Source organism: Chelmon rostratus, chromosome 18 (assembly GCF_017976325.1).
Source record: "Chelmon rostratus isolate fCheRos1 chromosome 18, fCheRos1.pri, whole genome shotgun sequence".
NCBI lineage: Eukaryota > Metazoa > Chordata > Actinopteri > Chaetodontiformes > Chaetodontidae > Chelmon > Chelmon rostratus.
In genome coordinates, this window is record NC_055675.1 from 12587548 (window position 1) to 12603058 (window position 15511).

The 15511-nt window shown below is 41.6% G+C and overlaps 1 protein-coding gene across 1 annotated transcript in view; it reads right to left on the minus strand.

Annotated features, from left to right (window-relative positions):
* Positions 1–14514: 14514 nt before the first annotated feature.
* Positions 14515–15511, minus strand: part of LOC121622042 (potassium channel subfamily K member 2-like) — a 30260-nt gene continuing 29263 nt past the window's right edge. The window contains exon 7 of the mRNA XM_041958841.1: positions 14515–15141. Within this exon, the coding sequence (XP_041814775.1) occupies positions 14785–15141 (357 nt within the window). The 3' untranslated portion in view covers positions 14515–14784. The remainder of the gene's footprint in view (positions 15142–15511) is intronic.

Here is a 15511-nt window from a genome sequence, read left to right on the forward strand (position 1 = left end):
TCAATAAGGATCGAAGCCCACAAGTGTCAAACCGCGTCACCCAGACATGGAGCCAAATCAGAATAACCTCTCTTTAAGCCAAAACGTGGTCACATGATGGCAGTGTTAGAGCGGAACTGCAGGGAGTCACCTCTCCTAAAATATTTATCAAAACCTCTCTGTTGCTATGGAGAGACGACCATCTACCTGGCGAAAGGCCAGAAATATGAGGAGGTGTTAAGACGAGATGTTAGGACGTTCTGTTTCCAAATGCAGTGCAGGGAGATCTGGTGCCTGACGAAGAAGTGTTAATAACATCCTCCATGTAACACTCCTCACTGATTAGAATGAAACACCCATCTGAGTCCTGAGGAACAAGGCTTGAGTCATGTTTTACAGTCAGCTCACACCAAACCTGACAACTAAATCAATACTGCCATATCTGTACGGTTCCCCAGTTTTTATTGTTCTTTTGGATCTGTGTGAGTTTTACACGCAAAACTTGCTTACCTGCTAATAGCAAAGGTGTTAAATGCTTAAATATTGTTAAAGTTCATGTTTTTTATTATAAACTGTCACTTGTCCCTTTGTTTTTAGGTGAAACTGTTCCCCCTTTTTATGTGCAGGTTATTTTCACGCACCTTGATTGTAATGTAAAAAGATCATTGAACATCCTGATGAAAAATTTCTAGATGATGCGAGATTCGTAAATAAAAGTGCTCTTATGTGCCTCAGTTGGCTGTTTGTGTCCTCTCCTCTCCCACCACTGCATTATAATCTAATCGCAGGTGTGAAGCAGTGCACATTTTCTGCTGTTGTTGCCAAGTATTTGGGGTTTAGCTGTGAGATAGTGAACAACACGCAAAGGGAAATAGTGTGCTTGTATAGGTGTTATCAGGGAGGGAAATGGCCTGGGACAGACTGCAGCGTTCACAGGTTTAATCTGATGGACTCCGCCGTGCTTGCAGCAGATTGTTTTGCTGTGGAGGGGCACAGCTGTCCGTCATGGCAGCAGGTTTTAAGGCAGGAGGAAGGAATCGTTTTGCTCCTTCCTGTTAATGCCTGTGACCTGCCTGCTGAGACTATTTTTTCCACGTCAGAAAAAAGAAAGCTCACATGAAAGCGATCATACCTTCCGAAAGGGGGAAAGATACACACCCAGATGTTTCCCCCCTGCAGAAAACACCTTGAAGTCTAGAATTTAAAGCACTGACACCAATGACAGCAGTGACCCCGAGGATGCACCGCGCAGCACAAAAAGATCTCTCCACAGGAGGTTTCCTGTGGGTCACAATCATATGGTTTCACTTTTTTACAAAAAAACAAAACAAAAACAAAACAAAAAAAACTGTTTACTGAAACAATGGGCACTGTAGTTTTTCGCAAAAGTTACTCAGTAAGTAAATGGTGTAGGGGACTATTTTCAGTCATGGATGAATACACATGTGGTGCTTTGTGGGAGTATTTGCAGCACCAGGATGAAGACGGATTTACTCAAACTAAGCTACAATGCAAAAGTGTGAACAACAATGGAAGTCTATGGCACAGAGAAATAAGCAGGCACTGGATACACTTGACAATATCTGTTAGTTGGACAAATATATATATATATAGGTTTTGAGCTTTTAATCACCTTCCTTGGTATCTGTCGAGCCTAACAGCAACATTTGCTTGTGCTGTTTTATTTGTGCATTTTTCTAAAATGGTTAATGTAAACAGATATTACCGTTACCGTCAAATTCTACTACACTGGTTTTCATTGTGTTATCAAATCATTTGTATTGCATGAATACATATCACATTTGTTGTATGTGTCACATAAAGATGTTTTTGACATTGATGTAGGTCACCCTGAATCCCTACCTTTTACCCACAGCAGCAACTGTTATGAGCAGCGAGTGTGCTGTAGACTTTTTTGATGCCCTGGGCTTCACCTCTCAGGCTGCATGCTGGCTGTAGACAATATTCAGGGCTACTATTATTTAAACCATATTATGATTTATGGTAACGTTCTCCTAAAGCAGTGGAAGTGGCTATCAATCTACGATAAAGTGGTTTTGTTTGCTGTATGTAACAATTTAATTTCCCCGGCATGGGATTAATAAAGTTTTATCTTATCTAAAGGACAATGTATTGCTTTCATGCAAGGCTGAATTACCAAGAGGGAAAAAGTAGGCTACTGTGCAAGGCCCAAAGGCTTCAGGTTCTCTGATGATATTATAAATATCATTATTAACAGTTCAGTTTTCACAGAATCTCAAATATTTTTTTTATTCCAAAATATTATCATAAGCAAGCACTTTTTTTGTGTGTGTGTGTGTTTCCTACAACTGATGTCTTGTCTTGCAAATACTAAAACATATGAAGAACAGGACACAACAGGTGAAATAATTAAAAGAACGCCAGGCAAACCTCAAATGGTGGGAAAAAATAAAAAACCTGATGGAAATATAAGATTTATGTTAGTTTGCTCATCACTCCACACAAATCTGACGTTTTCGTCTTTTCATCGGAGCAGAAGCATCAGTGGATGTCTGAGTCACATGCTTCATGCATGCCACGATTAATCCGCTATGTCTGCTTCCATTGCACTTTGTTGCATTTTGCTTTTATTGTGCACCAACTTTCCCACTTTTTCTTTTTTTTGTGCAAATTGAAAATGTTCATGGAAACATTGTTGACGTTGAAGGAAACATATTTATGTCCTCCCACCTTTAAAGCCCTTGGTGAAGTAATATCACACCGTGTGGTTAACTGAATATTGCAAATATTGCATCACTGAGCACTGCATCAAATGTATCATATGTGCTGTTATCATCTCTTACTTAAATCTATCATTAACACTGGTTCATTATCATATCACATCATTATCATTATCATTATAACCAGTGTAAAAGCCTCCATTTGTAGATCCTGGTCATCAAACCAACCCAGCAGCGACTGTGCTGACTAGAATCGATTAAAACAAACATTTCAGAGAACAACAGTTCAATTAGGGTTCAGTGGCGTCTGCTCATGACTTCTTTCTGTGAAGATCTCTGCTGAGCCCAGTGTAAGAGCACGGACTCCTGCAGCCTGAGGTTTAGGCTGCGGGAACACTGATCCATTTTCAAAACAGCATTTTTAAACAGAAACGAGCATATTAGCAACTTTTCAGAGACGATCTCCGGACATACTAACACGCATGGAAACACACATCACTCGACCATCCATGTACACTTGGCACGCCTGTGCCGAAGTGAACAGGAAGAAGATTGTCTCCTGTACTGCACTGAGGTGGGTACAGTAAAGTACAATTCTATCTCATGCACTTACAGAAAGTTTTCGAAAAATCCACACTTTAGAATAGTGAACAGGAGGCCAAAACGCAGAGTGTTTGTTTTGCAAATTTCCATATATGTGTGGTCAAGGCCTCAGTTTAACCCTGCAGGGAAAGCAGATCATTTGAGTCGCGGCTTTGTTCTTTGTCGTCTTTCACTTGTTTTGTCATTAGATTTTGTTGCCGGTTGAGTTTTCTCTGCTGAGCGGTCTTGAGATAATTAGACTCAGTGTTTACACCTGTGGTGGTTAATTATTGGTTGCACCTGCGTTCGCTCTCCTTCAGCTCTGCTGTTTGCTCTCCACTCTGCTCCGTCTCTATTGTTTGAGAGGCCTGAGTGGGCAGCTGTTTCCGTGTCTGGTTGTCCGGATAAATGATTATCTAGCTTGCTCACCTCCAGTGATTTTATTACCCACAGTTTCTCTCCTTTGCCTCATTTTCGTGAGAAAGGTTACTGTTATGAAGACTCAGAATCCTCTTACACCAACCTACATTCATGTTTCCTACAAATATGTAGCGCTGCATCACACTTCTGCTATGTTTACCCATGTAGTTTGGTTTTTTATAATCTGACACTACAGGGAGGCTGATAATTAACATTTGCCTTTGTGCATGAGTGTGTTTGTGTGTGTTTATATTATTATATATGTGCAGAGCTGAGGGGAATGAAGAGTTGGGTTATAATTCGCTGTGGGTTTATCAGCACAAGTGACATCTTTCACATTACACTTTATCATTTGATCAGTGTTAATTTCAAAGCATTGATCAGTACATCTAAATTTGAATTTGAGACTTTAAAAGCTCGCTGCTCTCTTCCCTCCTGTGTTTTACTGATAAGACACACTTCCTGTTCGCAGAGTTAGGACTCTCATCTTGTATCAGTTCATGTGTGAGATTTCCTTTGAGAGTTCCTCCACTCTGTTTTTCCCTCACTTCACACCGGCCTCTCTCCGGGGTTTGAAATGATGTGGCTGGAAGAATTGGCAACTATTATTTATTTGACTTTTCCTGCCGGCTGTTGCAGTGGCCCTTTGGTGTGAAGTCAGATTTTGCATCTTGCTAAACTATGTGATTCACATTGGTGGAACAGCCTTTTCCCAATTGATTAATACGTCTTCTTCACTGGTCTGAATGGTGAAACAGGTTTCCTTCCAAACAGATATATGGTATTATGTCTACTTTGCTGCCTATAATTTACAGCAGTGTTTATAGCTGCATGTGTATGCACTGTATACTGCAACTGTACCTGCAGCATAGCTATTTTATATGCGGGCTCTTAACCCACTATGTGCTTTGGATCCCTGCCTGTCATTTTGTGTAACAGTCTTGGGGAGGAGTCTTGAATTAATTGCAGTCTTGAATGAAACTCTGAAGTTTTGGCTGTGATTTTTACGTCTTCTGAATCAATGGATCGGTGTGTTTGCTGATTTACCCTCTTCTTTGTTGGATGACCTCTTCTCGACTAAAATTCACCTTTACCTTCGCCTCCCATCTCAAGCTGCATGGAGTCGCTGTGCAGTGCATTTTGCTGAATCTACACACGTTCAAACCTTTGGGTTTGCTGTTCTGGTGCATGCATAATGCTAGCGTTTTGCTTGCTGTTTGTTTCCGAAGACGCCGCATGTGATTTGAAATTTCCCAGCAGGCCAAAGCTTCTTGCACACCATTCAAAGTTACAGGAGTTTGGTCGTGCATGTATTGCCTGTGTATGTAGATGGATCTAAAGCTGCTTTCTCATTTGGCCCCAGTGATTGGTTTCTCTTGTGCATGAATGCACTTGAATTCAACTGGAACAGCTGCACTTATGGGCACCAAACAGGTCTCGTTTCTATTCCTCGGCACAAACAAACCGGTTAGACGTACAGGGGCAGAGGGGCTGTGAATGGTTTGCATATCATAAATCGATTTCTGTGTCTGAAGTAGGTAGCTATGATTAACTGTGCTGTGAGGGCTAAGAGTTGAAAAATGATTCAATGGCTCGTTCAATCATGCCGGGCTATAAAAGGCAGCTGCACATTACTGGTGTGTAGAAATTAGCATTGTTATCTCAGTATAAATATAATTGGCCTTGACATGTCATTGCAGGGTATAATTGATATAATTAACGAGGGCTGTGAGGGCAAGGGTTTTGGGCATGTGTCTGTCATGGCTTCCTTGACATCCTAATATAAGGGCGCCATCATTTCTGTTTTATGTTATGTGCTTCTCCTTTTGTGATAATTAAAGTATCTGCTGTGAGAAAAAGCTTTTTGAGTCAGAAGAGATGTCTGTAACCGTGCTAGAGTCAGGACGGGGTTAACCAGTTTGGCATAATGACTGAAAGTACGAGAAAATGGTTTGCATGCCTCGATGAAAGTTTAAAAAGGTTACCATTTAAAGCTCACTAATTAACACAATTTAGTTCATGAGGGCACAATTAGAAATATGAAGTTGACAATTTGGGTTTTAGGGGGTTAGATGCTGTCACTTTGAACAAATTCAGGCTAACTGTTTTCTTTGCTTCCAGTCTTCAAGATAATCTAAGACAACCACATTTTATCTCCAGCTGCATAATTAAAGGAATAGTTTGACATTTTTGGGAATATGCTCTGATGAGTAGATTGATGGCACTTTAATTTTTGCATTAAGTGCAGACCTGGAGCCAAAAGGCGGTTAGCTTAGCTTAGCATAAAGACTTAAAGCAGGCAGGGAGAGACAGCTAGACAAAGTGTGTATAGACAAATTGCTATACCTAACATATTGTATCTTGTTTGTTTAAGTATGTGCTGTAACTATTTCTTCTTCTTAATTTTAAATCTTTAAGTTATTTGTGGCTTAAAAATACCTCAAGTTTTTCCTTCTGATGATTTGTTCCAGTGGTCCTTGAAAACATTCTCACGAACTTGTTTCAGATGAGATTAATTGACTCGGCGCCACCCTAAAGAATGCTTTAAATTTTTCCTATTTTTGAGACAGAATTAAAGCAATTCTATTAAGATGTCTGGTAAGAAATCATCCGAGTATCTGAAAGAACAATCTGTCTCAAGAGCACTTTTGTGAATTGCTTACAGAGAGAAGAACCAGGACGACCACCTCTTCAATCTATTTCAAAGCGATAGCTTGAGCAGCAGATTGAACCAGAAAGTTCCCAAAAAATTTGAAGGGCACAGAAGTCCCCTGTCATCTGTGCTGTGCTGTCAAATCACAAATGTGTCTAATAGAACAGAAATCTGTCCAGACCTGAGGCTGTGAAGGCAGCTTTAAATCCTCAGGCAAAGACTTCCAGCCTCTCAAAGATGCTTCAACACTCACTTAACATCTGCAAGTGTCTGGATGAAATCAGTCAGATATCACAGATAATACAGAATGTACAGTAAACCCTGACAAGAGTGCATAATGATCATTGTCTTTTGTCTAAAATCTCACATCAAAATGATGAAAGAGATGGAAAGTAGTAGAGCATATTGGCAACATGCTAAAAATAAGCAAGATACGTTAAAAGCCATATCGCTGTGTTGCTGTCATTGCTATTTAACAAGGACACCTTCGCTAAATATATATATATTCATGCTCCACAGGGAGTATTGAAGCAGTAAAGGGCAGGATGTCATTCATCCTCTCAGCGTGAGAGGATATCCTATCAGCAACAGCCAGTACACGACAGGAAAGTGCTGTTGGATTCATGGAAAGGTCAAAGTTTAAATCATTCCCCTCTGGATGATAGTTTTATTGTCAGGTTCACTTTTAGACTTGGTTATCTGGTTTAAAAGGTCAATATTAAAAAGGGGCGATCACATTTTTCAGTATAGGTTATTCTTCCTTGAAATGGAGCCAAACTGAATCCCCAACTTGCAACTGATTGGCTTTATTGTTTGGATTATAGCCTTTTTCCCTACGGTACAAAAAATGAAACAACAGCCCTTGAATCTTAAAGGACTAACTACATTTTGAGCAATATGTTTTCTTGCTCCGGTAGATGAGAAGATCAACACCGCTGTCATGTCTGTGTGTTTTGTGTGGAGCTAAAACAGGACTAGGTCCAAACTTAGCATATGGTGTATGATCAATGCGCCTATGAGGACCTAATTGAGGACTATTTGTCCCTTGGAGTAAAATCCTCATTAGGACACACTTGGGGACTGTTTCATTCATTTTAAAAGGGCCGATGTGGAAACACCAACACTCAATGGACCAATGGTGCAACTTCATCTCTCACTCATGGGCAGACTGCATTTATAAGGCTGGTCAGGCTTTGCTGCAGTCCAGCCAAAAATATGCTTACCAGCACTTCTAAAGCTCACTAATTACACAGCGTGTCTCATTTATTTCATCTGTATTTTAAAGAAGCTATTTATAGCTTTAGAGGGAGGGAGTTTCATTGTGCAAGTTTATGATGAATGCTGGTTTATCAGCCAGCACTTTCTCAGCTTTGTTTCGAGGAAAGTCAAAGATAACGATGGGACCACAGGAAGTCACTGCTGCAACACCTCCACAGGCGTCCCAGACGGACCACAAACAGGCTTTTCTACATTTCTGTCTGTGTACAGATTAAACAAAGAAGATGCACCATCTTCGTTTGTGAGCTTTAGAGGCATGTTTTCAGGATGTTGGTCACTCAATCACTCGGCCCACCGCTTTGGTCCACACTGATTGGATGGATTGCTCTTGACGACAGTAAATATAAGCATGGGGCTTGTATGTAGTGTGTTCACAGAATTGCTTTCTCTTTCATGGCGAGCTGGACTGGACGCCAGGAATTGATATGGGCAGTGTCTCAGCAGCCAATCTGTCTGCAAGTCATATGTCTCAAACTGTCTTTCTATTCCTTAAATTCCAAAATTCCTCATTGTCTAGACAAGGCAGACATTGCTGAGCAGCAGAGCTTCAAATGCCCTTTCATGTATCTGCAGTGATATACATCATATTCAGCTGAGGCTGTCGATACGGTAGCTCAATGCCACAATGGATGTCTCACAAGGGAGTCAATCGAACTGCATTTCCAAAATCAGTATTCTCAAAGTCATTCAATGGTGTGTTCAGTGGCGATGGCGGCTCAGCGCAGAGCTCCTTAATAGGTGCAAAGAAACCAAATCTAAAGAAAAAGAAAGACAAAGGAAAGACATTATAAGGCCAATTATGTGCTGAATAATACAGGAGAATTAGACAGTGCAAAGGACCTGTCAAACGAAGTCATTACACACACACACACACACCCAGTCCACCCACTTCCCTCTCGATGTGTGAGGTAACCTCCGCTCTCACCATGTATCCCTCCAGCTTGAGATGGTATCGGTTGGTGGCTGAGTCACCGCTTTTCTCTGATGTCACTGCAGAAAGAATCACTAATGAACCCACCAATCTCCAACCGGGCCGGCTCTGTGGTCGCCTGTCTGCAGGTTGCAAAATACTCCCTCTCTGCATGTCAGTGCATCTCAAGCTTTGAGTACTTTTAGTGGCTGCACAGCCATGCAATTCTACCCATCAAAAAATTCTGCGGATCAACAATTTACCAAAATGTAATGAGTCTGTAGGTTCTGCCCGTTCAAACACTGAACAAAGAGCACAGCTCAGTTGATTTTGTCAGATCAGTGTGCTGTCACCTCAGCACTGAATCATACTGGCTCCCATTTGAAGGGCACAGTCGTGGCTTGTGTCCTCTCGGTGTAACGCAGCATCTGGGGATGTGCTTATGGTCCTGTCTGTCTGGTGACGGAGCGGAGGCTGGAAGGTGACGCGCAAAGTCACTCTCTATCTTTAGAGTCGTTAAGTAACCTGTCAGCTCGCATTAAGGAGAACCATCACAGACCCGGATCAGAGTGGGTTTTCTCTTTATGGTGCAGATCGCGTGTTTAATTTTGTATGCAAGCAAGTATGGGCAGAGTGTAGGAAAGTTGTCCTATTAACAGTACAAAGAGAAATCCTCATATGAGGTGGAGATATACAAATTAAGTGAAGCCGTCAATGTGCCACTCATGAGCGGTGGCCTTCTCCGTCCACTCTGTGCTCGCGGAGAACAGTTTGTAGCTTGTGAGTCAGATCAGTTTGGCAGCCCTGAGGCATTATCAGCCAGTGTCTGTCATTGTTCCTGTGATTACACACCACTGTGTCGCGCATTAGTGAGCTGCACAGAACAGCCGGCTGCAGGTTGTGCTGTTTAATTCTTTATTAAAAGTAAGGGTCTTATGGGGAAACTCACTGTGATAAAAGACTGAGAATGCTTTTGTATTGTCAGCAAACTCTAAAACACCAAAACCAACAATGTCCACCTACCTTAAACCTAAAGCAATTAAAAACTATTAAATACACATGAATGTACGTTGTTGCAGTGGGTTATATGGTCCTTTAGTACCATGAACTTAGCCGCTGTAGCGTTTAGTCAACACACCACCATCCTGCTACTCGCAAGAGCAGCAAATGTGTATTAATCCACCGCAGAAAATAGTCCTCAACTAATGCACAATTTGCTCCTGTTTGAGTAACATCTGATAAAAACTACAGTGCTCTGCTGTTTGAGGAAGTTACTTAGCTTTTTTTTATCTGAAACTATGTCTCTGTGAGTCATTGCTAAAGCTGTCTGCAGTAGGAATCAGTGGGCCTGGTGCTACAGACAGACTGGGGAAGTTGTGAGACGTCTTTTCATGTGATCTGTTGGCAATAAGAAAAATATAGCATCACACAAAACTTGTCCTTTCATTTAATGAGCAACTTTTGTCAAGGGCTGAAAGAAAACAGTGGCCTCAAGATTTTTTTTGTGTTTTTTTGCATATAAAATATTTTATTCTAAACCTTCTGAAAAGTTTGCCATGAGTTGAGGTAACATACCAACATTAACATATTAACATACTGGAAACACATGGTCGCCAAAATGTTATTAAAATCAAAGCAAAGCCTGCGATTATAGACACATCTGATCTATAAACACTGGAAGGAACATTTAAAGTAGCATGCAACACTCGTTGAAATCATGTTGATTTTTAAAAATGTGCATGTGGATAACATGACCCCCCCCCAACATGTATATCGGCAAATTTTTACAAATGGGCTCATTGGGAATTTATAGATTTTGTTTTTGCACTGACAAAACGGATTTTCATGCATATATTTTAGGAAGTTGACCAAATGAAAACCAAAGTTGTGGCTCATGAGAAATGGATCTTGATGTCACTGATGCACATTTTTATTTTTATTTCCTGAAACCACATGAACAGTTATCTGCTATTATGATGAATTTGATTGGTACATAATCAAGACAAGTGGCTTAACAAAGCCTGCAGTTGGCTCACAGCATACCCGCCTAGCTAATTGAGCTTCTTTGCATACATAACTCACAACACTGAATCATGTGCTTACATTCATAATGAGGCGTGTCTCTGCCGTCATGAATGGATAGATACATTCAACATGCTTGAACCAGGATTTTGACGCAGCCACGGACTTAATTAAAAACTGTCACCCTTGGGAAAGAAGAGGATGACTTGTGAAAATGCTTGTGTGGGTGGAAATGAAATCTCAAAAATGCACATGCGCAATCACACATTTGTTCACGCAGGCACACACACACAGGTTCTTACTGTAAACACAAGCGCACGTATCCTCGCATGATGCCTTATATGGCCTGACATATTACATAACGGTCCTTCGACAGCACTCCTTGAATTTCTTTGGCACTGACAGCTCGCCTCTCGCTGGCTGTCAATCACACGGCCGACTGGGAAAAAGCAATAGGATGATTTTTGGGGGCTACGCTTTAAGCAGCTGCAGTACGGCTTGGTATGCTTCCCCACAGGCGACTCAACATTAATGTACTAGCAGTCTGTTTTGTTGTGTATTGTAAGTCAGTGCAACATACAGTTAGTGTTTCAATGCTATTAATTGCTTTATATAAACACAAAAAGACGATCTGAATGATATTTCTAGAAAGAGTCTACTATCCTTATTTTTGTCTTAATTTCTTCACAGTCACTTTGTGACTCCTCTTCAACTGGATTACAGGTTACAGCTGACGAGCTCACAGTGCAGTCAGTCAGGGTCTGGACAAATCGTCTCATAACCTACTAATACTGGCTGCGACTGGGTTGCACCAGCTACTCGTAAACCCATTGCTATAAGTTTGCAAGTAAAGTTCTTCCTAATTTCTTTGTGACTGCTGGCTAGTTTCACACTCGAGTTGGACCATTAAAACCTAAGGAATGTCTGAGATGGTAAAGGCTTTGAGAATGTGTAAATCGGTGGCTAGCAACCATCTGTAGCGCCTCCTGATCAAAAATTTAGGTGGCTGAGGGACTAATTAAGCTTATATATTAGCTAACTTGAGTTTGGCCATTTAATTTAGTTAGCTGCGTAACTGCTGCATCTGGCAGCTACTGGGGGTAAATATTTAGTAACAACTCATCTACTGCTTGGTGCAACCTGTTTCAAATTAGTTACGTATAAACGTCCACCTAATCGCTCAAGTTATAAATAGGCTAAGTTTAAACTTACAAAGAGCTGGCGCAAGCATTTCCTGCCATTAAGCTGAGGAATAAAGTTACACTGGATGTTAACTTGCCCTGAAGTATTTTGTAACAAAATCAAATGTAGTCCATTTTGACACAAATCATACTCTTTTCCAACCGATAACCCATGAATTACAGACATTTGGTGTAGCAGATGAGCAGATGTGTTTTGCCACATATGACATACTGTTTTATAAGTCACACTGTACTGCAAATGTATTTTAATGCTACAAAAAGTAAATTGTACTGTCAAATGTATTGAGAATATTCCAGCATCTTGCTGGTTATAAGCACTGAATAACACCAGACAGTGAGACACACAATCCAAACCGTTCAACCGGGAGACATCAGAACCTAAAACATTGTTGCATAATGTCATCGTAAGCAATCCGTTGTCATTCTTGCAGACATAGCCTGATTATTTTCAAATGTGAAATCAAAATGTCAAAAATCAAAGATATTAACTGCGTCGCCATGACATCCCTGTTTCCATAATCTTTAAAGCAACTACAAGGAACTTTCATTTTGTGTCGATTTTGGCGCCCCCCTGTGGACTAAAGCTTGTCCGCAGATCTTGATCTGGCTAGCGCGTGCGTTTATTTTGGACGCACGCAGCTCTAGGTAATGTATCTATTTATGGCTGTAAGATTTAACGAAAACTCTCCTCCTGCTTCCTTTTAACTTGGAAAATGTACACACAGGCCCGGGGATGAGCACTAACAACAAACAGCCAAGCTTCTCGCTGATGGTCTCATTTGCGTATATAGGTCATATAGAGCACTGGTTCCCAGCCTGGGGACCCTGACCCCCATTAGGAGTTGGCAAAGCTGTCCTCAGGCCTATATCTCAGCATTTCATTCATTTATGTGAAAAGGGCGAAATGAAATTGTTTTTAAAATTGAGATTATTTCTAAGATATAAGGTTAAAAATCTGACAGGATAAGGGCACCGTGAAGACCTGAACACAAGCTACATTCACACAGCCGTCAGCCTGAAGAAAGAAAAGAACAGTGGCCACGTGTTAGGAAGAAGAATTATGTCTGAAAAAAATACATTATCCAGATAGAGAATTGTATAAAAAGTTCCTAAAAATATCAGGATAAAACTCATCTCTGATGCAATATTCACAGGAAATAATCTGCTCAAAATTCATCCAAATCGCTCGTTCACTTTTCGGGTTTATCAGACGTTATGCATTGATTATCATATGAAATATCCATAAAATACCTCACTTAGTCAGGGGTCGTCAGTTTACTCAATGATAGAAAAGGGGTCCCTTGAGGAAAACGGTTGGGAACCACTGGTAAGGAGGCATCAATATTAAATTGAGACTGTTTCATAACCACTTAAAACTCCTTGTAGCTGCTTTACTAAACACCAACTCAGCCACAGAGAGGCTTTTATTGAAATCAATGCTTCTATTTTGGTGTGATGCAACTCACAGACCTCTAAAACCACAGCACTAATACACAGCAAACAGAGGTTTCCGATGGCGTACATTCAGTGTTGGCAAGACATAAAGGATCTCATCATCATCAGCTGAGGAAATATTCCCTTTAACTTTACATCTGGAGGTGGAGATGAGAGCTGCAGCATAAAGAGAAGCGGTAAGGTAAAGATACTGTATGCTTCACAGCCCCACAGCTCTGATTGCTGCAGTACCCGACATGCCTGGGATTGCTTTTCAGTTGGGACAAAAACTGTTGATGCATCAAAGCGCTATGTTTCAGTCTGATGAAAAAAAAACAAAACACAACAGTGGGTTCAATTTCCAGAAAACCTGCAGGATGGGATTCGAAATAATAGAAAGCGCTCCTGATCCTTTGATCAGGCTCTGATTCCTCTGTCGGAAAAAATTGATTTTTACTTTGGTATGGGGAGAACAGGGTCTGATCTGTGATCCTGGCACTGTGTGGTTAATGTAACTATCTCAGCACTTTAAGACGGGTAGTAAATGGCTAATTCCTGTTGGCAGACAGAAATGTGACATTATCCCAGTTGTTAATCTTATCCCAAGAAACCTGCCTTTTAATTAGTTAAATAAAATGTCCACTTCCTCTTTTTTCATTGGCCTGTTCTCCATATTGTTTTGCCTCCACATATATATATATCTTTATCACAACTGTGCACATATCTACCATAATCATGAGTGGACGGACAAAGCGTTGCTCAGTCTTTCATTCATCACCATCCTCACATGTTCAGCGTGGTTTTCAATAAGGCACACATGGATTATTCCTTAGGGTGAAAAGCTGAATGCCAGTCATGGAGGAGCAGAAACATCAACATTCGCCTCGTTAGCGAGGGCAGATTGACTGAAGGCCCGCAAAGTCGAACTGGAAGAAGTGTAAACGCAGAGAAAAAGCCACATTCCGTTGTGTTGTCTCGCTAAGACCCCGTGTTCGTTGTGGACGCTGGAGTGTTTTCAGCAGCGAGGATCCGTTTGATCTGATGCAGATTTCAGGGCCTCTGGAAATGCAACAGGGGGTGAGCACAGATGCATCTATTGCTTTCTAAGTCTGGTGAGCGTATTCACTTCTGTGTGTTCACAGGCTTGCTTGTGGGTATATGAGAAGATGTCCAGTGTGTTGCTGCCTCGACGCGGGCTCTCATTTCCCTCCTGCTCATGAGTAACAAGTTTGTTAAACCGGTGCCTTTTGATACAATCAGTAGTTCCTGCCCCTGATTAGACTCAATCAGCAGCACAGCTGTCGATCGTATTGGCACGGACGTAATGAAAAGAAGTCGGACTCCTTGGCAGAATGAACGCACGAGCTAACACCCCACAAGGTTCAGTGTGAAACACGTGAATCTACGGAGCCCGACGATCGATCTGTCTTTGAGTCACACTCAAGGTTTTCAATCAATGATTGGAGCACAATCCACTCAATGAATGCGCAGTGGTACCTTATCGCAGATGATCAGTCAATACGAACAGATGTGTCTATGTGTTTGTAAGCTCTGTCCACTACCAGATGTCTTTCACTCTAAACCTTGTTTTCACGCAGTTCCTCATTTCAGATTTTCGATGATGGCGATCTCCCGCCGGTCGGCGTAGTCCGGGCTGAGGCCGTTCAGGTAGAGGCTGCCGTTCCTGGCCAGGGCCCCCGAGACAGGACTGAGGGACAGAGTCACGTTGGGGTAGGCCTCTCTGTCCTCATACAGGTTGGCCGACAGCGTCCTCTTGCCGGGGGTCATCTCCTGGTTGATGGACGTGTTGATTCCCAGCTCAGATGACAGCTTGCGCTTGATGGACGCGGCGCGCTGGAACTTGTCATAGATGTCGACGCTGAGCCGCCGGCGGGTCTCTTTGAACTCTGCCGACACGTTCGCCGTCCACTCGGCTGCGTGAGCCCGAAACTCCCCGACCTGCAACAGAAAGTAAAGATTGATGCCTGCAGGTGATCAAGCACAACCTGTTCCTCCGTACACAGTGATACCCATTATAACATCCACACACAACACTTTTCCACCTGCAGCTAGAGGGTTTCGGCTTTACAAAAACTCAATTTATTTCATGTTGTCTGCTGTTTGCATGCTAAAGAAGCTATAAAGGCTTTTTTGTCTAATGGTTAATGAATGACTTAATGGTTAATTAATAGTTTAATAGAACTGACCGCCTAAATGTGAACAGCTCACCAATAATAAATGGAGTTCACTCTACATACATAAATGCCGTGTTCATTAATCTGATCAGATTTCTTGCCTTGAGCCTTCTTCCCGTGTCTTGGCCGCGCTC